General features: G+C 50.5%; 1 protein-coding gene across 6 annotated transcripts; it reads right to left on the bottom strand.

The window, feature by feature from the left end:
- Window positions 1-2,797: 2,797 nt before the first annotated feature.
- Window positions 2,798-25,553, bottom strand: ZSCAN20 (zinc finger and SCAN domain containing 20). Of its 6 annotated transcripts, none has more exons than XM_075553709.1 (9): window positions 25,425-25,553; window positions 23,339-23,466; window positions 19,097-19,627; window positions 14,226-14,409; window positions 13,724-13,800; window positions 13,398-13,473; window positions 9,018-9,707; window positions 7,700-8,128; window positions 2,798-6,955 (listed from the first exon to the last, which is right to left on the bottom strand). In XM_075553709.1, the coding sequence occupies exons 3-9, from the start codon at window positions 19,514-19,516 to the stop codon at window positions 5,706-5,708; spliced, it is 3,126 nt and encodes a 1,041-aa protein (XP_075409824.1). In that variant the 5' UTR covers window positions 19,517-19,627; window positions 23,339-23,466; window positions 25,425-25,553; the 3' UTR covers window positions 2,798-5,705. The 6 variants fall into 6 exon arrangements, with proteins under 6 accessions (XP_075409824.1, XP_075409823.1, XP_075409829.1 ...); XM_075553708.1 differs by having other exon boundaries at window positions 25,421-25,457; XM_075553714.1 differs by having other exon boundaries at window positions 7,700-8,125; window positions 25,421-25,457.
- Window positions 25,554-25,957: the final 404 nt, after the last annotated feature.

The raw sequence follows: 25,957 nt of genomic DNA, 5'->3' as shown, positions 1-25,957 counted from the left end.
GAGATACAGGAGCATGCCTTTAGCTGCCTAAAATCTGTGCTGGCGGTAATCCCAGGTTTGCCTAAAATCAGAGTGAGGGGAGAATGCTGCTAGACACACTAATGATCACTTAAGGGGGCTTCAAAAAGCTCACGGAAAAAGTCCGTTATCTTTCGATTGCCTTTTCCCGTGAACTTTCTGAAACCATCTGGCAGCGGGTGTGAAGAGATGAAGTTCCAGGCTGTGTGAATGCCACCTCCCTTGCCAAGCCTTGCACGGCCTTCCACTGCAGTAGCACTAATCTAGGGAAGCAGGCTGTGGCAGGGGCGTAAGACTGGCGTTTGCAGTTACCGTAAGGGGTCAAGGGAAGCCTGAAGGGAATATGGGATCAGGAGGTCTTCAAAATTGAGGTAAGGGAACCTTCCACACGATTAATTCTGAGGTCAGTTACTGATTCCATTTAAAAAACAATTTCCCAAGCAGCTGCATAAGGCCAGTTCAATGGGGAGATTCCCTTAGATGGGAGGGTGTTATAGGCATGAGTCTGCAGTAAGTCGGAATGAGGGGCCTGACTGGAATGTGCAAAGGGAGTTGTTGGGGAGTCACTGAGGACAGTGCAAGTGCATGTGCTCAACGACTGGATGAAGAGGGGCTCTGGTTGAAGGTGGATGAAGGAATGTGGGGAGGGAAGTTTGAGGTGCCCGGGGACATCCAAGTGGGCCTGGCCAACAGGCAGCTGGACATGTAGGCCTGAAACTCAGAGGAGAGCAGTGTAGGAGGGAGATTTGAAAGTCATCAGCATGTGCACAATGGTGAAACACGCAAATGGCCAGGACCATCCCAAATGAATGAAGAAACGCCTAGGCTAGAACCCAGGGCGCAAAGACCCAGGGCAGTAGTTAACGTGAATCTGCCTGACACAACACCCACCACACCCGCTCCTAACACAACACCACACCCACTCCTAACGGCATTGCTTCAGACTGTGCACCTGACATGGAAAGTTGTTACTCCCTGTCCCCAAAGTGACTAAATACTCTCTTCTGCACCATAAAGGCAGAAAGCGGTCTCCCAGTGGGTGACCCAGGCTGAGGTGAGGGGGAAGGGGTTCCAAGGGATTGTGGTTGCTCCCATTTTCCGCATGGGAGGACCCAGTTACTGTCCTTGATGAAGGCAGGGAGTTCTGAGAATAAGGCTGAGATAGCCCTGACCATGACTTCAGTTCCTGGGGCCAAGGGCTAGGGGGAAAAAACATCATTAACCTGCTTGACTCCCACGTCTCCCATCCAACCTCCGTGGAGCCTCTAGGTGTCTTTGCCTGTCCCCAGAAAGTTGGCCCCAGCCCCCATGTCCATGCATCAGATTCCATACATCAGAACAGAATTGCACTCCACAGGTTCAGGCCTTTATTCAGAGGCACCTTTGAGTGGACTCATCGGGAACCTTTGTACACTCAGGGACCTCTGGCACCTTGCCACGTCAAAGTCAATGCCATTGTTGGGGGGGGGGAGGGTACAGCAATCGTGTAGGGTAGGTGCACTCGCCTCTGTACAGGGCAGTAGTCACCGCTTCCATTTCCCATAACCAGGCTCTGCTTTGGGCCCACGCACACTCAGAACCCTTGTCTGTTCCTCACCGTGGGTCTACTTCCCAAGCACTGACTCGGCTTAACCTCAGAACGTGTCAAATCAGGTCAGTTTATTCAAGCAGCAATGCCCCAGCTGGAGGATGTCAGCCCTAACCCCACCCCCACCCCCACAAAGACACCCAAGTGTAATTCTTCCAAAGGAAGAGCCAATGTGAACACCTGGGCCTACAGGTCCTCTCCCCTGCACCCTGCTGCCCTCACTTCCATGGCTGAGTCTCTAAGAGCTATGGGAGAGGAACGATAGAGAAAAGCATCGGCTCACTGGAAACATGAGCCCCGAGTGCACTTCCACGTGAGAGGAAGATCAGCACCTCCAGAGAACTTGACTCCCATACTGAAAATGTCTGCCATGGAGGCGGTGTCCAAACGTAACAGGGCTGTGAGGGAGGGATTGCTCTCCGTGCTCTTAAGGGCTTCCCCTCTACATCCTGGGCTTTATCCTAGGCCCAATCTTAACTGCATCGTCTTTGACAGTCACTTTAGCTACCAGGCACACTCAGATAACCCTGGTCCTAGCCTCCCGGCTACCCCTCAGTCCAGCCGGCCACTGTCTCTTAGGCCTGTCAAAGTGTCCCAGACTACACTGATCGTGTGCCTTCCTGCCACAGCCGCACCTCCTGTGTGTGGACCCAATTCTCAAAGACGGCATATGCTCTCCCAGTGTTCCCCAAAAGGAGCCACCTTGCCCTCCACAAGGTATGTGTGTGCTGGAATGGCCCAAGGGACCTACAGCTTATCCTGGATGATGGAACAAGTGTTTTCATTGCCAGGGATGAGAGTGCTTTTTCAATCCATTTGGACAGTAGACCAAATGTTCAGCAGTCCAGAGTCTAGTTACCCAAGCCATTCTAGCTTTGCTGTGCTATCCGCATCGTCTCTGAAGCCCTTTAATGCACCTTTCTCCCGCAAGGAGTCCCAGCTCTAGATAGGACCCTCACTGCTCAACTGGGATCATGCAAGAGCCTCCCACAGGCCATCCTAGCTGCATCCTGCCCAAGTCCTTGAAGCTTTTGGAGGGAGACTCTGACAGCGCACACTGCCGAGCCATGGGTCCACCTTCCACTTGTAGCAGATGAGGTCCTACCAGATCTTCCCCCAACAGTCTTCTGATCTGAGCTCCCCCATCACGCCTCACTCCTCACTCCCCGTTTTACACCTTGATGATGCTTCACCCCGCCCACTGTGCCTACAACTCCCCCCCACATGGTACCTTTGGTGTCATTTTAGTGTTGCAGCTCCTGACATTTGCTAGAATTTATCCAGGGATGACTCCATGACTTCACCGTCTCAGGTAATGAGCCAGGGAAGGTAAACTGGAAGTAACTGACGGCGTTGGTGCACGTTCAGATAGTGATCCCAAGGGAGCTGGTTCTTGGGAAGGAAAGTTCTAAAGCAAACGAAGGGAGGATTGGGAGCGATCTTGGTCTACTGGAGTGGCAAATCTCTCCACTGCTTTCTTCACATCTGATTCATATGAAGTTCTATTCCTTGAAGTGAAATCATACTTTTTATCTCATAGGTACTGCTCAAGTCCCTGAAGATCACTGGCATCCCAGTGTCACAGGTGGATGCGAGAGAGAGAAAATTTCCCTTGAAATCCTATGGAAACACAAGTCCTTAATCATCATTTTTTAAAATGGTGAAGAAAGCTCATGGTGCCCAGCTACCAAAAGATAGCATCGGGGGTCTTAAAGGCTTGAAGATAAACAAGCAGCCATCTAGCTCAGAAGCAACAAAGTCCGCATGGAAGAAGCACACCAGCGTCTGTGATTACAAGGTGTTGAAGGGATCAGGTATCAGGCATCAAAGAACAAAAAATCATATCACTGTGAATGAGAGGGAGTACAGAATGAGGACTGTAGACAACTGTACATCCCCTTACAGAAGGGTCCCAGGGAGGAGATGAGCCAGTCAGGGTACAGTGTAGCAAAGATGAAACACACAGCTTTCCTCTAGTTCTTTAATGCTGCCTCTCCACCCACTATCATGATCCCAATTCTACCTTACAAATTCAGCTGGACCTGAGGATGTAAAGTAAGGATATAAAAACAGATAGGTACTGGAAACACAGGGCATCCAGGACAGTTGAACCCCTCAGGACCAGTGGTGAGAGTGGCGATACTGGGAGGGTGGAGGGAAGGTGGGGCAGAAAGGGGAAACTGATCACAAGGCTCTACGTATAAACCCCTCCCTGGGTGTCAGACAACAGACGAGTGAAAGGAGACGTCGGACAGTGTAAGACATGACAAAATTAAAATTTATAAATTATCAAGGGTTTGTGAGGGGGGCAGGGGGAGGGAGGGGAAAAATGAGGAGCTGATAGCAAGGGCTCAAGTAGAAAGAACGTGTTTTGAGAATGATGATGGCAACAATGTACAAATGTGCTGGACACCCTGGATGAACGCATGGATTGTGATAAGAGTTGTACAAGCCCCCAACCAAAAAAAAAATTTTTTAAAGCCTTTTTTTCTGGTTGACCAAACTGCTGCAAAGTAGAAAGCTATACTATTACTAGTCTTCCCTATTTGGTTTGTGTAGGACCCTGGTCTTAAGGGCCAAACTGAAAAAGCTCTGTGTAGACCTGGGGCAAGATGACTTGGGACAAAACTGTCAAAGATCTGAGAAGTTAGAACAGCTCGAATCCTTTCACTCTCCCTTCTACTTCAGTTTTGGCACAAAGATCAGGAACAAAGTTTCCACCATCCCACAAAAGGGTCAGGAGAAAAAATTACAGGTAGGAGTGAGCACTGGCAAGGAGGCCCAGGTTCCTGTAAGGTTTCGCCTACAACCAAGCCAAGAGCAACAAGTAGGTCTGCACCCCTTCCACCAAGGGAGAAAAGAGCAACGGCCACCGTAGCTCAGTAGCATCTTGGTGGGAAAAACACATCACGATGGCTACACACGTTCCGCACACCCAGCACTTCCAATGTCCTACCTGTATTATTGCAAAGATAGAAATTCACATCAAGGGTTTGATATTGCTCAGCGTCGCTTGAAAACATTTTGCCAAGTGCAGATGTCCTAAGTCCTTTAATCTTTAAAGTCTCAGTTCTACATTTGTTAAAAGGAGACTACAGAAAGGAATTCTAACAGGAAATGTAGTTTATAAAGTGCTTTGAGATCCTGGCACCTGAGATACCTGTCTGAATGTGAGAGGGAATAATTCAGTGTAGCAGTAAAGGCTCTCGAGACAGACAGCTGTAGTTGAATCCTGCCTCTGGCACTTTCCGATGGGAATGGGAAGTTATTTAACTTCTTGGTGCCTCAGTTTTCTCCTCTAGGAAGAAGAATGGGTACCCATCTCCTGGGTGGTTGTGAGAATTGAATGAGCCGGTGTATGTCCTGCTCAACACAGAGCTAGACAAACAGCAAAGGCTTAAGTCCTGACTCGTGTGCTATCGTACAAGCACACAGTGATGCCACTGTGGTGTGTGCCCTTTACTCAACTGGGCCCACTTCACCAGTCTCAAAGTTCCCCCATGAGCAGAAGCCCCAAATGGAAGTGGCCCTGAACGAAAACCACTACTGCCGGATTGGGTGTGTGTACACTCGGCCGTGTAAAGGCACACCAATGTCCGGGAGCTCTGCTCAAGACCAGAGGTACCTCTGGAGGGTCTCTTACCAGTTTGGCTCAAACACTGATAAAACTTTCAAAACCCAAGCCCTGGCAACCCCGTGTGTTTCAGAGGAGAGGTTTGCTCGGCTGTAATCATTATGGAATCAGATCACCAGGTCCTTATTCCCCAGTGCCACAGGGTAGATCCAAACCACAAATCTTTAAGTTAATAGTTAAGTTAAAGTCCTTTGAGCCACCCAGGGGCACAAAAGCAAATGTAAGGACTACCTGAGGTTTGTGTGTAAGTGTTTCATAGGAGAAAAGCAAATTGCATTCAAAGATCAATCCTTAGTATCTCTAATTCATATCCAAATTACTTGTGTTATTCCAAAGTAACTTTCCTGGATATACACCAAACTCAAAAATTGGGAATGTTTCTTTCTAGCTTCTATCTTAAGATCTCGGGAGTTGTTTAAGTATCCATTTCTCTCTCCTGTGTTGGGGGGTGGGGGGGGTTGATGCCTATGATGCTTTCCCTCCCACATGGGTTCTCCGATGGGCACTGAAGTGAGAGCTGTTGTTGAAATCTTTGCCACACTCGGTGCACTTGTAGGGTTTCTCCCCCGTGTGGATTCTCTGATGAATGATAAGACTGGAGCTCTGGTTAAAGCATTTCCCACACTCTCTACACTTGTAAGGCTTCTCTCCCGTGTGAATCCTCTGGTGCGTAATGAGATTAGAACGGTCGCGGAAGAACTTCCCACACTCGCGGCACTCGTAGGGCTTCTCTCCCGTGTGAACCCTCTGGTGCGTGATCAGCTTGGAGCGCTCGCTGAAGCATTTCCCACAGTCTCCACACTTGTATGGCTTCTCCCCAGTGTGAGTGCGCTGGTGGTTGGCCAGGGTAGAGCTCTTGCTGAAGCTTTTCCCACATTCGGCACATTCATATGGTTTCTCTCCCGTGTGTATTCTTTGGTGACTAATGAGGGCAGAGCTCTTCGAGAAGCTTCTTCCACAATCGGAGCACTGATACAGCTTTTCCCCCGAGTTGGGGGAACTTAGTGTCTTACTGACACTGTGTCCACTTGGAGACTGTTCGGGAGATGTCTCTCTAGAGTCCCTCCAGTGAGCACTAAAGGGTGACCTCTGGCCAAAGCTGTCCCCGGGCTCACCACAGTGGTCAGGATTTCCTCCAAAGTGGATTCTCTGGTGTTTCAGCAGGTTCGAGCTCTGGTTGAAGCTTTTCCAACATTCCCTGCATTTGTAGGGCTTTTCTCCAGTGTGGATCCGCTGGTGAGTGATGAGATTGGAGTGGTCGCTAAAGCTTTTCCCACATTGAGGACATTTGTAAGGTTTCTCTCCAGTGTGGATCCGCTGGTGGGTACTGAGGTTGGAGCGGTCGCTAAAGCTTTTCCCACATTCAAGGCATTGGTACGGTTTCTCACCTGTGTGGATCCGCTGGTGGGCAAGGAAGTGGGCGCTCCGGCTGAAGCTTCTCACACATGTGTCACACTTGTAGGGTTTCTCTGTCAAGTAGAGACCTTGATGGTCGATAAGTTTTTCTAAGTCCTCTTCAGAAGAAGATTTCTCCCACTGTTCCTGCAGGGAACTTCCCCATTGTCTTTCACCTGCGTTTTCATTGCCACTCTCTTCTTCCCAATCACACTTTTGGTAGGCATCCTCTGCAGTACATTTTGATAATGCTCCAGGCAAATCTTCAAAGATGTCTTGCTCTGAAATCTGGTCTTCATCCTCATGCCTTAATTCAAAACCTGAAAGAAGGAACAGAAACGTTTTTTTGTGTCCCTTTTCCCATTCCTTGGTATTTCTTTGTTTGATATATCTGCATTTTATATCTTGAAGAATCTGAGTGGCACAAACAGTTAAGCATTCCATCTCTAGCCGAAAGGTTGGCCTTTTAAATGTACCCAAAGGCTCCTTAGAAGACAGGCCCTGCAATCTGCTCCTAAAAGGTCCCGCCCTGAACATCTTAGAGCGCAGTTCTACCCTGCACAAGTGAGGGTACCCTTCGTCAGGATTGACAAGACAGCAACTAACAGTCACAATCTAATATCTTATGGATTTACTCTGAACTTGTATCCTGTCCTTATGAAATGGCCAGCACTAAACTGACGGTGTTTGGGTACATGCATGCACACGTAACCTACAAAGCCGGAGACATGAGGACTGTAGGCTGGGACATGGTGAACCCACTAGGGAGCCACACGGCCTGTGCACTGAGTCAGTCTCCCTGACTAATTCCTGTATCTCATTATTATTCAATAATAAATACCTTCCTCGAATCAACAGTTGTGTGTCACAAGCAAACTGTAACTACCTATCTACATCTCAATAAAATCCAGACTGGCTACTCTCTCACTGTAGACCAGAGACTGGATAATCAGAGCAAAGCACAAACTGATTTCTTATTCAGTCCCTTTCTCTCCCTAGTTTGGTGAGGAGAGGTCCTGAGCCTGACCCCTCACATTGACTGCATGACAGTTACTGCGGCTTACCAGTGTCTAGGGTTTGAGGACATGGGGTTAGGGGGTTGATGGCATCCTCATCTCCCATCTCGTCCCAGGCCCCTTGGTCATCAGCCTTGGTACTGTTTGGCCCCGACCTGAGGAACCCTGCAGCCCCCCTCAAGGTCCCGATAGCTCTAACTGAAGTCCGAGCCCTCATCAACGAATCCAGCTCCTCATAGAAGGGGCACGTCCCTGGCGGGTGGCTGCTCTTGGCCTTCCGGTAGCTTCGAAGGAGGTTTTTGAATCTGTAGCGACACTGCTCCAGCGTCCTCAGGAAGCCCAGTGCGCACAGCCGCTCTGCAATAGCCCGGTACACCTGGCTGTTCTGGTGACAGGTGCGAAGCTTTTCAGAGAACGGAGACTCGCTGAGAATTGCCAGGAAAGCCTTGGTCTCCTCGTAGCCCCAGTGCACACCTGCTGTCAGGAGTGAAAAGTTCAAAGCTGTGAGACTTAAATGGGATTTGCCTAGGTCATCCTGACTGGGTCATCTGCCCTACCCGATGTCCAGAACACAGGCAATTCAGAAACCGTGCACAGAAACGCTGTGAGTCGGAACCGCTCTGCAGCATCTAACGAGAGCATTGTGGTTGTATTATGTAAAAGAGGTGTGTGTATAAAGACAAGAAGGGCGCGTGGGGAATATGGAAATCATTCAATGAAAAATTTCAGTCTTGTCCTTATACAAACACCATCTCACATGTCCATGAAACTGTTCTGGGATCCTGAATAAACTACAGACCTAAATTTACTCTCTGTGAATCCATGGGTTAATGTGGTAGTTTTTCTTTTTCTAGTATGTATTAAGAAAAATACATGAGTAGAAAAATTAAAGGGCCACTCATAGAACAATAAAGGGACCCTACTGGAGCAGCGGTTAAGCATGCACTTGTTAACCAGAAGGCCAACAGTTCATGCTCACTTGGCACTCCCAGGGAGAGCAATGGGCTCATTTGCTTCTGCAGAGTGGACAGCCTTGGAGACCCTGTGGCACAGTTCTGCTCTGTCCTACAGAGTGGCTGGAAGTTGAAATCAACTCAATGGTGATGGGCCTTTGATGAGACAAGATCATCTCCACACCGTCGGTGACATACTTTGGGAAAGGCTAGATTCACTGGGGTCATGTGTACGAGCAGAGCTATCCTAGCAGAAAAGAGAATTTGAGGAGGACCTAAAGTACTGGACACCTTCCTCTAGTGGCATCATTCCAGGCTTGCAGTCTACGCCCTGACCCCAGAGAGTAAACGTTAGGCTGGCAGGAGAGTTGGGCTCCGGATCCGATTAAACCCCCCTGTTCACATGTTCTTACCAATACGACTCTGGCACAGGGCCGGGCCCCCCGGGATCCTGGGCCCCGGCACGGATTCATCAATGGCCAGGTCATCACCATTACAGTCTTCGGCTGTTTCCTCGGGCTCCCAGCCCCCTTCCTCCTGCTCATCCACCTCCGCATCACTATCCCCCAGCCTAGGGAGAGCCACAGCCCCTCCTGGGCGCTCGGTGGCTCTAATGGCTGATCGAGCCCTCACCAGGGCCTCCAGCTCCTCATAGAAGGGGCAGGTCCCCGGCGGGCGGCTGCTCTTGGCTTTCCGGTAGTTCCGCAGGAGGTTTTTCACCCTGTAGCGACACTGCTCCAGTGTCCGCAGGAAGCCCCGCGCCCTTAGTCTCTCTGCAATGGCTCGATACACCTGTCGGTTCTGGTGACAAGTCCGGAGCTTTTCAGAGAAAGGAGATTCACTCAAGATTGCCAGGAAAGTCTTGGTCTCCTCATAGCCCCAGTGCACACCTGATACCTTCATGTCCTCCACAGCACACTGGTACTGCTCATCCCAGGGCCTTGAGGCCCTCCAGGCCAGAGCCTGAGCTGGTCTCGCTTGCTCACGACCCACGCTATAATCGCCTGCCGTGTTCCTCCGCCCAGAGTTTATCAGGCTTGTCCCCCAAAATTCTGGTGCTTGCTCTCGCTGGTAGATGCGATTTGGTTTTGAACTGAGAACACCTATAAGAAAAAAGGAAGAAGAGACGTGATTGCGGAGAATCGTTTCGCGAGCGGTGTTTGTCCCTGAGGCTTGATCCTCTCCCTTCAAAAGGCAGAGGAGAAATGCCCATGTTATTCCTTCAATTGTCTGTGACAGTGACAGTCACTCCTTTTAGCATTCTCTCGACTCAAGCTCCCGGGTTCCATGGGTTACACTGAGCTGCTAACCCACCAGGAGTTCAAGCCCAGCAGCTCCTCTGTGGGAGAAAGAGAAAGCTAGCCGCCCTGTAACGTGTTGCGGTGCTGGGAACCATGGGGCAGTTCTACTCTATCCTGTAGGGTTGCCATAAGTCTGAACTAGCTCGGTGACCGCTGCTACAGACTCGTGGCTCTGTCGAGTCTATGGAACGGCAGTCAAGATCCAGAGTTGGGCTGTGCAGCCGGGGATGAAACGTGCCTGAATAGAAGGGGAACGACAGGGTGGCTGCTAGCATTCACGCCTTCACTGCATTCACCATGGTCCAGGGTCACAGCCCCAGGCTGCTGTCCCGGAGGAGTCATCCCTCAGGGGCTGACCCTAGGGAGTCAAGTCCAGGAGACAGATAGGCTAAACCCCCAAGAAGTACTCCAAGTCCTGGGGCCAGCACAGTCGCCTTTCTTATAGGCGCCCCTACATGGGAAGACAAATCAGGAGCTCTTTCTCTGTGGTGCCTGGGGTCAACGTGAGGGGCGGCACGTGGACGGGAGAAAACAAGGGACTAAGACAGATGCCCTCATGATCAAGGTAAGGTCCTTGACGCTTGCTGGCCACTGACTGGACATCGGAACCCCTTTTCTCACACTGCAGCTGGGGAAATCGTGCTCGGAGGGGGAAACGTGGGGAAACGTTGGACGACATGCTCTCAGCCCTCTTTGAGCTCTCAATCCGCCTTCCACCTGCTTCCCGTCGATTATTGACTGCGGGGAGCTTTGGCGACTGCAGTCCTTGAAACATAGCTGACTGGCTTTAAAAATAAGGAAACTCATCTTCTCATTCCAGACGGGGCACATAGGTTCCCAAACTTATTCGGCTGACCAGCCCCTTTTCAGAAAAAAAAAAAAAAAAAAAGAAAAAAAACCTTACTTAGTGGCCCTCTGGAAATGTACAATTGTCCTAAACATGAGTCCGCTGAGGTAAGCTGAACAACAGCAAAAAAGCAACAGGGGCACAGGGAAAAAGCTACTGTATACAAATATTCCCAGGGTGAGGTCCAGGTAATATGGCAGGGGCTAGACAAAAGCCAGGGATTTATATGGTAGCCAACTAAAGGGGGGGGGGGGGAGGAAGAAATAAGACATGAGTAGCGGGAGAACAGGACACTAACCCACCCAAGGTGAGGGTATTGTTTGTATCTCCACAGGGAATGAGGGACCAGACTTTAACCTGGTGCTCCAAGAAATGAATGCAACATACCGGCATGAAACGGAACAAATAGAGAGGTCTGAAAGGCTGGCCCCAATCCCAACTACATGGTCAGTCTCCCACCCCCCCCCCAGAAGAATTCACTTCAGAGGACAGCACTGACGCTACAGGTCAGGGAGAGGGACATGTCTGATCAGAACACATAGAAGCAAATGAAGTGGGAGGAAGAGAGAGTGGAGCACACCTGGCCCACCAAGCCCTGCTCAGAACATCCAATGCATAGAGAGGACCACCTGGCCCGCCCCACCACCAGACATGACATCCTTCACTGACCCATAGCCCTACGGGGGACAACACTGGAGACAGTGCGGGAATTGCACCCGATCAGACTCCCACCACACTAAGGCGAAACACGAAGGGTGCGCAACAGAACAGCAAGCGGAGCAGAGCAAGAAAGTCCCGCGGGAGTACCGAAAATAGACTTTGGGGTCAGGGCATGGCACCCCATCAGATTTCATGGGAAAACACCCCTAAAGGTCAACAAACAAACCTTGAACTGTTTACAGGCTTTTTGTCATTGGATTTTTTTTGTTGTTTTGTTTTCTTTTGTTGCTCTGTTTTGTTTTATGTGCATATTATTATCTCTGCAGGTCTATCAAGATAAGATAGGCTGGGATAAACAATCTGGAGGAGAAAACAACAGGACTGACAGTTCAGGGAGACATGGGAGTGGGGGAGGCAAGTGGAAAGGAAGTGGGTGTTAACAAACCCAGGGACAAAGGGGCAAGTGATCCAAAATTGGTGGTGAGGAAAGTGTAGGAGGCCTGGTTGAGCTTGATCAAGGGCAAGGTGACCGAGAGGAATTACTGAAACCCAAATAAAGACTGAGCATGACAGTGGGACAAGAGGAAAGTAAAAGGAAATAGCGGAAAGAACTAGGAGGCAAAGGGCATTTATAGAGGTCTAAATACAGGCATGTAAATATATTTATTTATGATGATGAGGAAACAAATCTATGTGCATATATTTACAGATTTAGTACTAAGGTACCAGATGGACATTGGGCCTCCACTCAAGTACTCCCTCAATGCAAGAATACTTTGTTCCATTAAACTGGCACCCATGATGCTCACCTTCCCGACACGATCGCTGAAGACAAAGTGGGTGCACAAGCAAATGTGGTAAAGAAAGCTGATGGTGCCCGGCTATCAAAAGCTATAGCAACTGGGGTTTTAAGGCTTGAAGATAAACAAGCGGCCATCTAGCAACAAAGCCCACATGAAAGAAGCACACCAGCCTGTGTGATCACGAGGTGTTGAAGGGATCAGGTATCAGGCATCAAAGAACAAAAAAATCAAATAATTGTGAATGAGGGGGAGTGCACAGTGGAGACCCAAAGCCCATCTGTAGGCAACTGGACATCCCCTTACAGAAAGGGAGGAGACGAGCCAGTCAGGGTGCAGTATAGCAACGATGAAACATACAACTTACCTCTAGTTCTTTAGTGCTTCCTCCCCCATTATCATGATCCCAATTCTACCTTACAAATGTGGCTAGACCAGAGGATGCACACTGGTACAGATAGGAACTGGAAACACAGGGAATCCAGGGCAGATGAACCCCTCAGGACCAATAATGAGTGGCAATACTGAGAGGGTAAGAGGAAAGTGGGGTAGAAGGAGGAACCAATCACAAAGATCTACATATAACCCCCTCCCTGGGGGATGGACAACAGAAAAGTGGGTGAACGGAGACGTTGGACAGTGTAAGACATGACAAAATAATAATAATTTATAAATTATCAAGTGTTCATGAGGGAGGGGGACGGGAAGAGAGGGGGGAAAATGAGGAGCTGATACCAAGGGCTCAAGTAGAAAGAAAATGTTTTGAGAATGATGACGGCAACAAATGTGCAAATGTACTGGACACATGGATGGTTATATGGATTGTGAGAAGAGTTGTATGAGGCCCAATAAAATGTTGTTTAAAAGGAAAAACAAAAAACAAAACCTGCTGTCCTGTGGCCCACAATCCCAGATAAAGTGCAGGTGTCTGCTTTTGCGAGCCCCCTGGATCAATCCAGTGCCCCGCCTGCAGGCGCTCACAACATAAAATAGCTCAGAGCCAGGTTCTTTTTGTCTCTCTGCTCTGCCAGCCTCAGGATCAGCTTCCCAATAAAGCTGTCTTGCTTCATGGCCAAAAGAGGGATGCCAATGGCAAGTGAGGGCACGAGCCTCTTAGCAGGGATTGGCCCCCAGGGCCATGAGGAAGTGAGGAGGCCCTCTCTGGGTGGGGAGTGGCTCTCTTACCCGAGGACACGCCGGTCCCACAGTCTCTTCGCGGGGGCTCCTGGAGGAACTCCTCCTTCCTCAGACCCACTGCTTTCTGTGAGATGCACAAGAGAACACCGATGACAGCCGCAGCGACTCAAATACCATTGACTCTTTAATAGCCTGCCCCCTGCCCCCAGCTCCTGGAGAGAGAGCCCAGCAGAGAGCACCGAGGCCAGGGAGCAGAACTGGGCGTGGGAGGGGCAGCCTCCCAGCCTGCACCCTTTGCTGAGGGGAGGCCGTGGGAGAGAGGGGAGCACAGGAGCTGAGTGCTGGCAGACACGGAAGAACAAGCAGCAGCTTACCTGGGACTCGGGGGTCACCTCCCAATCGCCAACGGGCCCCATCTTCAGGAGAGCAGGGCCTGGGAGGGTGAGAACAGCTGAGGAGGAAACAATTCTCTGAGACGCAAACTCTGGCTTCCAGGGAGCCCCGCCACCCCGCCAGGTGCAGCTCTCTGGAAGTCATGCTCGGATCTACCTGAGGCTACGCCCCCTGTGGCCAGGGCAGAGTTCTCCTACGCTGCCTCAGCGGAGTCATGTGAGAGAGAGGCCGGCCTTGAACTCCCATAATCCCCACCCTGCAGGGCGCCAGCCTGTACCTGAACCATGACTACAGGACAGTGGGGCCCCTGGCAGTTCCTCCTCTTCTCCTGGCTGATTTACTTGCCTGGCTTCTCCGCCCGTCTATTGGAAAGGGATCTGCACCCTACACCTTGCTTTGAAATGTGTGCATGCTTCCTCCCTGAGTACCCAGCCCTCAACAGAGGGCCCTCATCCTGGCGTTGCTCTGGTTCTGGGTACTCACCGCTCTCTTTCAAGGACTGTGGCACCGTCTTGGCGTTGAGATGCTTCGGAAGGTCAGAGTCTGGATTCTTCACCCACTGCTCTTGAGTCTGTCCGTCAGGCCAGTGATCTGCCGGCTGCAGCTGGAAGCTCTGTGTTTCCTGCACTGCCGTTAAGGACCTGGTCTCTGCATATGATTCCAGTTCCTACAGACAGCCAAAAAGTCCCAGTCATCAGTATGGAAGACCCACCTGGGTAGGGTATGAGTGCTATCCTGAGGGTAGTCTTGGTCCCAACGCTAACAGGCACTTTGAAGACCCGAAGATGACGAAAACGATGGCCATAAAGCCATCCGACTGCCTTCACCCAGTAAAGCTGCATTGGTGATGCAGTCATTAAGGGGTTGGCTACTAACCAAGAGGTCAGCAGTTAGAACCCACCAGCAGCTCTGCAGAAGGAAGATGAGGCAGTCTGCTTTTGTCAACCCTAAATATCCCTGCTGAAAGGTAAAGACGAATTTCAAGTAAATATGATGAAAAATAAGACAAAGAATTAAGCCTGGAATTTTAAAATCATGTATGTGTTTTTTAAAAGACGCATTGAATCCTAAACTCAGAAGGTTAAATAAATGTAGCACTCTAACTCAGGAGAATACGAAAAATGGAATGGCCTAGTAGGAATTATCTTCATTAAATTTATAAAAATCAATCCGTTGATTAATTTTTAACAGTTTCAACGACATACAAGTCACATATCATACATTCCAATAGTTCCCACACGTTCATAAGAGTTGTGCGACCATCACCACCATCACTTCCAGGACACGGCTTCGTCCTCGTACTCGTCATGAGTGCCCCATCGCCTGCCAACTTCCCTGCCGTGTCCCTTTGGAACCTATTAATCCAGCTTTTGTTATCTAGAGGTTTACCTATCCGGGGTTTCATATTCAGAAAAACTTACGAAATCAACACAAAACACAAACAAAGACCCCAACAACAATGACAGGATGAAACAGCGAAAAATCTCAATAAAAAAAGCAAAGCAAAAAATATTCAAAATTCGAACAATTATCCACTGGATCGAGGGAGACCGAATGAGAAGGTGTCACATTTTGACCTGAGCACAACTGTGGTCATCCACCGGCAATGGGTTTGGGGCTTTCGATGTCATCCGTAGCCTCTGACAACCAAGTGTTTAGAATTTAAGTTTTAATTGCATTTCCTCCTACAGGTTTGGATTTTATTATTTACAATTCATGGATCGCATACGCGGGTGTCCTCCTTCCATGTAGATTTAGCTGAACCCTCACTTATATGACTGCTCGTTTTAAAGCAAAACTGTAAGACCCCAGCATCGACTCTCTCTGATAGCTGGGTCCCAGCTGACTTCTTCACCACACTTGCTACAGTACCCATATCCTCGGTGATCACTGTGCCTCAAGGAAGCCCATTGCCTTGGCTGATAGCAAGATTATTACCCAAAACCACAACCCAAACTCACTGCCTTTGAGTTGATTCTGACTCATCGCAACCCTACAGGGCGGGGCAGAACGGAGACGATAACTCTTACGGAGAACGGAAAGCCTTGTCTTTCTCCCTTGGTGCAGCTAAATGGTTTCGAACTGCTGATCATGCAGTTAGCAGCCCAACCCCTAACCACTATGGCACCAGGGCTCCTGCAAGAGGTACAGTCAGAATGTCTTAGAGGTAAGGGTGGCAAGACGTCATCTCACGTACTCAGGACATGTCAGGAGAGACCAGTCTCTGGGCGTCACACTTGCTAAAGCAGAGGGGCAGCAACGAGAAAGATCGTTGGCTTGGCAGTGGCTGCCACAGGAGGCTCACACGTAAGAACAATTGTGAGGACGGCGCAGGACCAGCTAATGTGTCCTTCTTCTGTAGAACCTAGGGTCCCTAAGAGTTGGCACTCACTCGACAGTACCTAACAGCAGCAGGGGCAGGGACGAATCCAGAATCCACCACAAAGGCCTGTACAGCTGACAGGGAGAGAGCTTCTGCTAGACGACACCGCAGGTTACACAAGCTGGCACCCCTTTAAGGAAAATGGCACACCGCCCCTTTAGTCTGCTACCTCCTGAGCTTTTCTAGGTGGTCGTTCTGGGGGACACAATTAAGATACTCCACTCCACTAGTAAGACCTAGAGTTTTACTTAGAAAAAAATATAAGTTGTGTGTCGCACGTATGAAATAATGAGCTACATACAACATATATGCCCCTCTACCCGAGCTCCTTGGCTACCTATCCATTCGTTTAAACCTCTGTGAGTACTTGGGAGCATGCAGAAAAACTGAAAATGAGAATCAGAGGAGAAACATATAAAGACTCCATGACCTATTTGCCTCAATTTTAGAAGCAGTTCAACCTTGAGTCTGCTCACCAGGGCAATGATTTGAGAACCTTTGGTCTAGTCCAACCCCCTCCTTTTTCAGATGAAGAATCATTTAAGACCTTGATTTAAGGCAATTCTCATCTCTGGGTCTCCAATTCTTCACCTGTTAAGCTCTGAAGCCACATGCCTTCCGTTTGGTCCGTCACTGCCACGTAGGACAAAGAGCTGCTTCTTAAAGAAAGGATAAGGGAGGTAGAATGGCCTAATGAAAACTGGTACACCTCGCTCACACTTACTCCTGTAAGTAGACAGGCAGGGAGAAACAGGATGAAAAGATAACAGAAATTTCCCCCCAACATTGTGAAGGCTCCTCGTGGTAGGCATTCTGGATCCTCCATCAATTTGTAAAGGATCCCAAAGGAAAAGCTGCGGACCATTTTCCTCCAAACTCAAATCTATGTCAATTTCTTCGACCCAGACAGAAACCCTACCCTTGACAAAGGATGCCTTCCGGAGCCGACCGCTTCCCCCAGTGGAATGCAGCTAGCTGACCAGAGGAGGGCAGCGGGAGTATGCTGAGATGAGGGCTCCGGGAAGCTGGCAGCCAAACACAGGCCCTGTTCTGCATACACCAAAGAGGATTCGAAGTGTGTTCACCCCAGAATCAAATAATGCGTCTTCAAAGGTCTCTGGCAAACTGGTAAACCATGACTGTCCAATCCACGGCACTTTGATTTGCCGGATCTCAGCTCCATTGCTGGATCAGCTACTGACCTCTCAGCATCATGAACACAAATGCAATTGCTGTCAGCTTGATCCCAATTCTTGGTGACCCTATGTGTCAGAAGAGAACTATACCCACCAGGGATTTCGGGCCCGTGACCGTTCTAAAACAAGTCACCAAGACTTTCTTCTGAGGTGCTTCTGGGTAGCGTCCGATGGCCAACGTAGTGACGAGTACCCCAGGACTTAGCCCTAGGCACCACCCTGAGACTCCTTGGTGGGAAGAACCAAACTAAACCGACTGCCATGGAGTCGACCCGATGCACGGTGGCCCTGTCTGTAAGTCAGAGGCGAACGGCTCCATACGGTTTCTGAGGTTGCAAGTCTCAACAGAAGCAAACGGTCTCATCTTTCTCCCTCGGAGCAACTCATGTGTTCAAACTACCGACCTTTCGACTTAGCAGCTCAGTGCTTAACCCAATGAACCACCAAGGCCCCTGTCTGACACAGTGAGTGCTCGTTCAATAAACATCAGCTCCTACCTCCGATGCGCCACCCAACTCAGAGGGATTTTAAAATCTATGATGGCCTTCGAAGGTAAGCATCGGGGGGTAAGCTCTGGCTCAGTCTGAGTGAGGGGAGGCTTTGGTTTCATCTGCAAAATGGGGCCAATGACATGGTTTCCGTCTATCTACATTAACCGCTGTCAGAATCCAAAGATATCTCATTTGTAAACACACTGTTACATGGACAACACACTAGATGCTGTTTGAGAGTCCTGGTTGTAAGTGCTGGCTGAGAGTCAGGCTGCGTGGGTTCAAATCCTCTCACTATGTGACGCTCCGTGGCAAATGACTCATCTTCTCTCGGCCTCAGCTTTCGGCATCAGTAAAATTAAGGTACCGGTATCTAGCTCATTGAATTGTTGAGGCGATTAAATAAGTTACTATGCCAAAGACTTAAAAGAACCTTGCTTGCTGGAAGCTAGAGGACGTGGAAGGACTTACTGATAAAGGTCAAAGACTTAGTATGGATTACAACGTAGTGGAAAGGAAAGGAAAATCCTCCAAACTGAACAATAGTAATAATAATCAGAGAAAAGATGGAAAAAGTCTAGTATTTCCTTTAACTTAGATCCAAAAACAAAGTCCACAGAAGCGGCAGTCAAGAAATCAAAGGATGGCACTTTGCATCGGCTAGATCTGCTGTACAAGTGGTAGAGAGCAGAGATGTCACACTGAGGACTAAGGTGCACCTGGACCAAGCCCTGGCATTTTCAATCGCCTCATTGCACATGAGAGCTAGGCAGTGAATAACGAAGAGCACAGAAGAACTGATGCATTTGAATTAGGGTGCTGGAGAAGAACACTGGATCTACCACGGACCACCGGAAAAACAAACTGCAGTGTGCGGGAACAGGCACAGCCAGAATGCTCCTTAGAAGGGGGGACAACGAGACTTCATCCCACCTTCTGTGCACATCCTATCCGGAGGGACCAGTCTCTGGGGAAAGACATCATGCTTGGTAAAGTAGGGGTCAGCCGCAAAGGGCTATCAAACAGAAGCGTGACTGTGAGAATGGATGGCACGGGACCACAAAATATTTTGTCTATTGCCCATAGGGTCACTTGAGTCAGAACAGGCTCGATGGGACTTAACAACTCTGAGCAGTGATTGCTACATACTAAATGCTCAGTAAAGGTCAGCAGCTATTTCTTTCATTATTTCATTGTGATTTTGGCAATTATTATCACACTCACATTAGCCTAGCTCTGCTGCCCGGCCCAACCTGCTCCTCGGGGCACAGACTGTGGCCTCACCTGCTGCTGTGCGGCGTGGGCCTCTCGATGCCAATCCTCCACCAAGGCCACCGCCTCCTCGCCACTCTCGGGGTGGCGGGCCTGCACCCAGCTCTGGACCTCCCTGGGTAAGATCGTCAGGAACTGCTCCAGCACCAGCAGCTCCAGGATCTGCTCCTTGAGGCGGATCTCTGGCCTCAGCCAGCGACAGCAGAGCTCCCAGAGCTGGCTGAAGGCCTCATGGGGTCCAGCTGCATCCCTGTACTGGAACTGCCTGAAGCGCTGGCGGGATGCTTCCGAGACAGGGACAGGCTGCTGGAGGTCTTCCTCCTGGGACTTGGGTTCTGATCCCCAGGAGTCTTCCTCCAGTTTCACAATCAGGAGTCCCTCGGGTTCTGGCAGGGGAGAGTCCTGGGCCTGGAATTCCAGGGCCACAGCCATGGTGTGGTCTGGGCGCCTCACTTCTGCTGGACTGTCCTCTTCTGACTTCCTCCTGCATGTAGCGTGTACCTTCCAAGGCGGGTCCTGAGAGAGGCGTTCGTCCCCAGGGATCTGGAGGCAGAAGGACAAAGACCACTGTGAGGAAGAGAGGCCAGGAGTCCCGACTCCACTCTCCCGTACCTCCCACCTCTGTGCATGGCGTCAGAGGGGTAACAAGTGAAGTCACAATGTGCCACCAAAGCCAGCGGCCTGCACACCCTGAAGACACACAGCACAGAATTAAACCATCTTTGGACATGCCTCATGCCTTAGCCTAGCATTCAAAGCCTCCAGGACTGGGCCTGGGGTCGCCTTCCTCCCTTGTGTACACATCTGGAGTTGAACTTTCTCTCAGCTGAGTTTCAAATGTCATCCTCTCCAGGGGGACTTTCTTCCCGCACGTTAACGTACCCTCTCAGCGTGCTCTCCTTGCAGAAATCTGTCTCTCACACTTCGTGCCCGGGGCCATCCTCTATTTGGCTTTCCCGCCATCTTTATGCTGACGACTCCCAGAACACCGGCCAGGGCCTGGTTCCATGCCTCCAGACTCCCCAAGCCCAACCAGCGACAGGGCACTTCCACCTGACAGGCCCGCGGACACCTGAAATCCAATGGGTCAAAAGCTGACACCATCATTTTCTCCTACGAACTTGTACCTTTTCTAAACATTCACCTCCTCAGGCCAGGGAAGCATCGCGTGATCAACCTGCAAACTCATTTATCTGCTCTCTCCCAGCCCCTGGCTCCTTCTTCACATACCGTTCAAACTGGCTCACAAGCTGACCACGTCCGTCATTTCCCTGCAAAACACTTCCAGTAGCCTCTCATTGCCCTCAGTATGGACAGAAAATCTTTCCCAGGCTCTAGTCCCCACTCTCTACCTTGCTCCCACTCGTCAGGGTGCACAGCCCTCTGAACCGACCCACAGGCTACGATCTCCCCCAGAAAGGGACCCCCATTTCTTCCCTTAGTCAGGTCTGAGCCTAATTTAGACATTTCCCAAGAGGCCCTCCCTGATTCCTAAAATAAGCTTCAGTCTTCAGTCATAAGCTTCCATCTCAAACTCGCTGCCACTGATTCTGTTCCAACCCATAGCAGTCCTAAAGGAGAGAGGAGAACAGCCCGCGTGGGGTTCCAAGACGGCAACCCTGTCTTGGAGTAGAGAACCTCCGCTTTCTCCCAGGGAACAGCTGGGGTTTCAAGCCGTGCTGACCTGCGGTTAGCAGCCAAATATGTCACACACAACACCCCTGGGGCGCCTATAAACTTCCATAGCACCTGTTTCCTCCACCGTAATCGTGATCAGATCTTATCACACTCACCATATCCACTAGATCACCACCTTCCTGAAGAACCTAGCACGGTAGCTTCGCACGCATGGGAATCACTCAACAGTGAAATTGGGATTGGCTGTCATGAACCAAAGATTACAACAAACCCATTTCCGCTAACAACAGCGTTAAAAAGGAATGACCCTCCTGCTCACGCCTGAAGGAACTCCTTTCTCCTCTTTATTTCCACCTTAGTTCTGACACTTGCACGATTATAACCTCATGGAGGGCAAAGAATATAGCTTACGCCCCCACTTTGGGTGGTGTAGTGAATAATGCATTGAACTACTAACCCTCAAGTTAGCAGTTCAAAACCACCAGTTGCTCTGTGGGAGAAAAAAGAGGCTCTCTACCCTCATGAAGAGTTGGTCTCAGAATCCCACAGGGGCAGTTCTACCCTGACTTGTCGGGTCCCTCAAGGTCCGCACTGACTGGATGGCAGTGGGTTTGGCTGGCCGGTTGGGTGGGTCCTGCTAGAGGCAGAGGGCACCAGTCACAGGAGGCTCTCAGTACATGCTTGCTGAGTGGAGATCCTGAGCACCCTGTGCTGGGTTATCTTACCCTGGTTCTCTGTGTGTCATTTCCAACAAGTCAAGATGAATGAAAAAGGTCCAAAGGGAGCTACCAGCTGCCTGACCCAGCTGACTGTGAATAGCGAGAGGGTGGCGTTCTGACGCCAGGCTGCCGGAGAACAAGCAGGACTGATGAGACCTGAAAGCCATGGCCGATAGATGTCCATATGGGAAGGGACTTCCAAAAGCTGGTGGAGAAATGGAAGTGAAGATGATGGCCTTGTGCTGAAGCCCCCAGACGATGGGAGAGTCTTCCCGCTCATCCTTCGGCTGTCATTGCAAAAGTTGCTCCCCCATGAAGTTTCTTGACACGCTCTTGTCATGCGCGGCCCAGCTCCTGCTTCCCAACAGTTGTCTCTCCATTCTGTGTTCCTGTAGCAGGCAGTTCACGCCTCTACTACAGGTATGACCCCACGCGAGCACAGGGGCACAGCGGTTACACATGGGGTAGCGATGACCAAGGTCAGCAGTTCAAATCCCCAGTCTCTCAAAGGGAGTTGGTCTCATGACCTCACAGGGGCAATTCCATCCCACCCCATAGTTACTAGGAGTCAGCATTGACTCCACGGCAGTGAGTTCGGTTTTTTTGTTTTGTTTTGCTTCATTTTGTTTTTTGTGGTTACCAATCCCAGCATCTGAAAACCACACTAGATGTATTACGAAGTCCCAGACTCTAGTTCACTCATTTTTGTATGCCCACTGCCAACTCAGTGTCTGATAAATAGCAGGGACATTTACAGTCCTGATGACTTTTGTTAAAATGGCAAATGTCGTGCAACAAAAGCCTACTGGGCTACGCAGGACAGTCATTTATAGGAAGCTAAGGAATTCACTTCACATGAGATCCCCTTCTTTAGCAGCTGCGTGACTCATGTGATAATCCAAGCTTGTGTGTCACGCTCTCACATGAGAACTCATTCACCAGGCACTTGGAGAGCGCCCACTCCACACTGTGCTTTACTGAGGGAGGACTGGCTAGAGACCCAGTGGTGACAGGACAGAGTCCAAACTTCATGGAAGGTTCAGTAGTGAGAGAGCATCATCTACAAAAAAGTATGTGCTCCTACACAAAGAGGGTGTTACAACTAACAGGCAATTGCTGTCTCACCAGGTCCAAGGTCTCCGATAAAGATCTGGTGGGAAGATTCGCAATCCTAAGGTTAGTTTCAAGTAGAAATCAAAGCCTCAGGGGCCACCCCCATCACCAGTTTTTTCACTCTTTTCTTAGATACAAACCACATCCTATGGTAGGAAGAAGGGCAGCAGCTCACAGGGAACAGACAAAAAAGGACAAGAGCAATCCTCAGTCCTGAAACGACCAGGACTACCAGGCTGCCACAGGATCAGCACGTCCCCAGAGCACTGGCTAACTGAGTACCCAGGAAGGGCCCAGCCTGGTGTGAGGAGCTCTGCGCTCATCATCTCACTGGGAACAAGCAAGCATCATCCGTGCTGTGTTGCATTTCACTGGCCTAAAACTCACAAATATCCAATTCCAGACCAAGACCAGAAAGCGTCCACTTAACCTTTTGTTCAGAAACATGAACCCAGTGTTTCCAGGCCTTCCAAGTTTTCCAGAAGATGCAACCGTGGAATTCTAAAGGCTGGAAACCAACTCGAAATTGTTTGGAACCCCATGAGGGCTGAATAAAGGATGCTAGTGAGCTTCATTCAGACAAGCTGCCTCTTTGTCCACGGTGAGCTGAGTGATGTCAATTCATATCCAGGAAGAGGCCAGGTGGTCCAGCTTCTCCCAAACCATGAGGGATAGGTTGTGACTTCTGTCAAAAAGTCAGGACCCCATCACAGGCAGGGGGAGGGCTGAATAGCACCCTGGCTCCTGAGGTCGTGATGGATAGATGTTGGCAAGACCAGCTCACCTCAGGAACAGCGGGTTCGGAAGAGAAGATCCACCCAGGGCCGATGCCAACGAGAATGAAATTGGGAGCTCCCAGGGGCTGTCAGGTCCATTTGGCTGCTGATCCAGGCTGAGTTCAAGTAGCTGGGACTTAAGTTAAAAAGGTTTTACTTACAGGCCAATTTGAATCAATCAAAGTGGCTTCAATCATACTGGTGAGGACGCCGAGTCCCTTCATACTGATGTGATCAATTAGGCATCACTGATAGACACAGAAGTAGCAGCACCCATGCCATGAATTTGCCACCCTTGGCTTAATCTCCCCAAAGCAATGAACCAGCCTCAGGCAGAAGACTGAAGCTCAGGTCCCTGGGAATGCATTCCAGTAGCACTCCTCAAACCTGGCACAGTCAAGCTCGCCCTGGACACTCCTTGTGCCCACACTCATCCAACATTTTCTGATGCCTGCTCGGAGCTGGGCACTGGGGAAATTGAAATGGCTCCAATGCCCTGGAGATGTTCACCGTCTAGTGAAAGAAATGGGTCACAGAAAATCATGACCCAACATGGCAAATACAGCGAGAGAGGGATCCAGGGCAAGGAGGAGGGCCTTGCTCTACCTAAGGAAATTAAACAAAGAAACGCTGGAGTTGGTGCTTATGGGCAGAGTGGTTCTCTTGGTAGAGAATCAGAACAGCGAGTATTCTAATCAGAGAGAATCGAAGGATCTACCCAGGAAATGGAGAAAACCTTCATCGTCCTAGAACAGGGTACACAGGAGGTAATCGTTGAAGATGAGGATGCCAAGAGGGTTAGAAAGGTGTTTGAGGGGTTGTGGGTGTCAAGCTAAGATTTGGAACTCAGTTCTGTTGGGATGGGAGCCAATCAAGCACCCCTGAGAAGCAGCAGAAGGCATGATCAGATTTGAGGGTTAACTAGGTCATACCAGCTGCAATGTGTGTGCAGGTTAGGGGGAGGGGAAGAATAAAAGGGGCCACTAATGAAAAGCAGATCTAAAATATACGAGGGAGAGAGAAAGTAGACCCCCCCCCCCGCCCGAGGCCCTTTGCATCCTCATCTTACCTACTACCTCTTATGTACCCTGCTCTGCTCTAGGCCTGTGAGCTTTCGCACCATTTCCTGGGAAGACCATTGGGTTCTCTGTGCTTAGAACACTACCTTCCCTCATTCTCTACCAAGATGTAGTCTCAGAAACGCACAGGGGCAGTCCTACCCTGTCCTTAAGCACCGACTCCAGGGTGACTCTGAGTTGGAATCAACTCAACGGCAGTGGATTTGGTTTGGGTAATGGGAAGAGGCGGCGGCCCTGAGGTCTGGTGCCCTTAAGCTCTTGACGGCTAATCTTGACTACTAACCAAAGGGCTCGGAGCCTGAACTTCCCTGAGGGGCCTCCTAGGAAAGGCCTGGGGATTGCAAGCCTGGAAATCCTACAGGACCCTGTCCTACTTTGCAACAGAGAATCCACAGAAGCTCGCTCGCTCAGTTTTTGCTGCAGATGTGGAGGGCTGTGAGGAAGCAAGCCGGGAGGTGGATGATGAGGCCATGCCCTTCCACCAGGTACAAGGAAAGGGGCACAATGGGCATTCCCACCCGCTGGGATCCAGAGGTAACAACCATGTCAGAAGTGTGAGCGGCTCCCAGATTCGGCAGTTGGGCTCTAGGTGGGTCGGCAGAGGTGGAAATGTTCTTTCAGGTCAGGCTTCAAGCTCAGGCCCTCTGGGCTTCACTTTTTCCCAGGGCCCTCTCTCCCTCCCTCTGGGTGCCCAGACCCCGCTCTCATTCTCCCACCTCCAAAATGCCCCCGGTCCCCTCGCCGGTGGACCCTCCTCATTCCCAGGACCCTCGATCTCCGTCCTCATCCTTGACCCCTCTGTGACCCTGCCCATCTGCGGCCGCTTCATCCTCGGACCGGCCCCCCACCACACACACACACACACACACACACACACACACACACACACGCACGAAGGCGCCTTTCTCCCTCCCCTCCCCCCTCCCCCGACCCCTGGGCCACCACCGTCTCCGAACTCTCCCAGCCCAGACCCCGAGTCCCAGGTGCCCCCGCCCCGCCACCCGGACTCACCCACCGAGACACCCACTTCACAACAGGGCGGAAGTGCTCCAGGGCTCGCGCGGGGAATGCTGGGACGCGGAGTCCGACGGGCGCCACCCCGGGCAGCGAGGGCGCGAGACTACGAGTCCCAGAAGGCAGCGCGCGCGTGCCGGTCCCTGAGACCCCTCCCCGCGCGGCCTTTCCGATGCCATCAGCCAATAGACGAGGCATTTTCTCACGGGCCCCCTGACATCGGAACAAATCGAAATCGATTGCCGCCTGGGGGCGGGCTCTGTTGAGATCCGGGCCCTTTCCAGCAGTGGGAGCTGGGCCAATGGAAGGGGCGCAGTGGAAGCCGCAGTCCTGGGTGCTGTCTGAGCCGAAGCAGTAATCAAACTAGAAGGGGCGCCTACACGAAGATGGAATGACATAGAGATGAGCGTGGTCCCTGCGCCAGGATGCCATTCAAATTCGTGAAGCGCTCCATACTTTTCATATGGAAATTCTCCTGAAGTCTTCCTAAAGGGTTCTCCTGTGCCCTTTGAGAGTCTACATGGGGTCCAAGGG

The sequence above is a fragment of the Tenrec ecaudatus genome, chromosome 1 (genome assembly GCF_050624435.1).
Source record: "Tenrec ecaudatus isolate mTenEca1 chromosome 1, mTenEca1.hap1, whole genome shotgun sequence".
In the NCBI taxonomy this organism is placed as follows: Eukaryota; Metazoa; Chordata; class Mammalia; order Afrosoricida; family Tenrecidae; genus Tenrec; species Tenrec ecaudatus.
Note: the sequence above shows the minus strand (reverse complement) of the source record. Positions and strands in the feature narration are given on the sequence as shown.

Coding starts and splice junctions, on each gene's coding strand:
- ZSCAN20 (XM_075553709.1), bottom strand. CDS start 19,516: ATGGCTGTGGCCCTGGAATTCCAGGCCCAGGACTCTCCCCTGCCAGAA. Junction 9,708..13,397: donor TGGGACCGGCGTGTCCTCGG/GTAAGAGAGCCA, acceptor TTTTTCTTATAG/GTGTTCTCAGTTCAAAACCA. Junction 6,956..7,699: donor TCCTCAAACCCTAGACACTG/GTAAGCCGCAGT, acceptor TCCTTCTTTCAG/GTTTTGAATTAAGGCATGAG.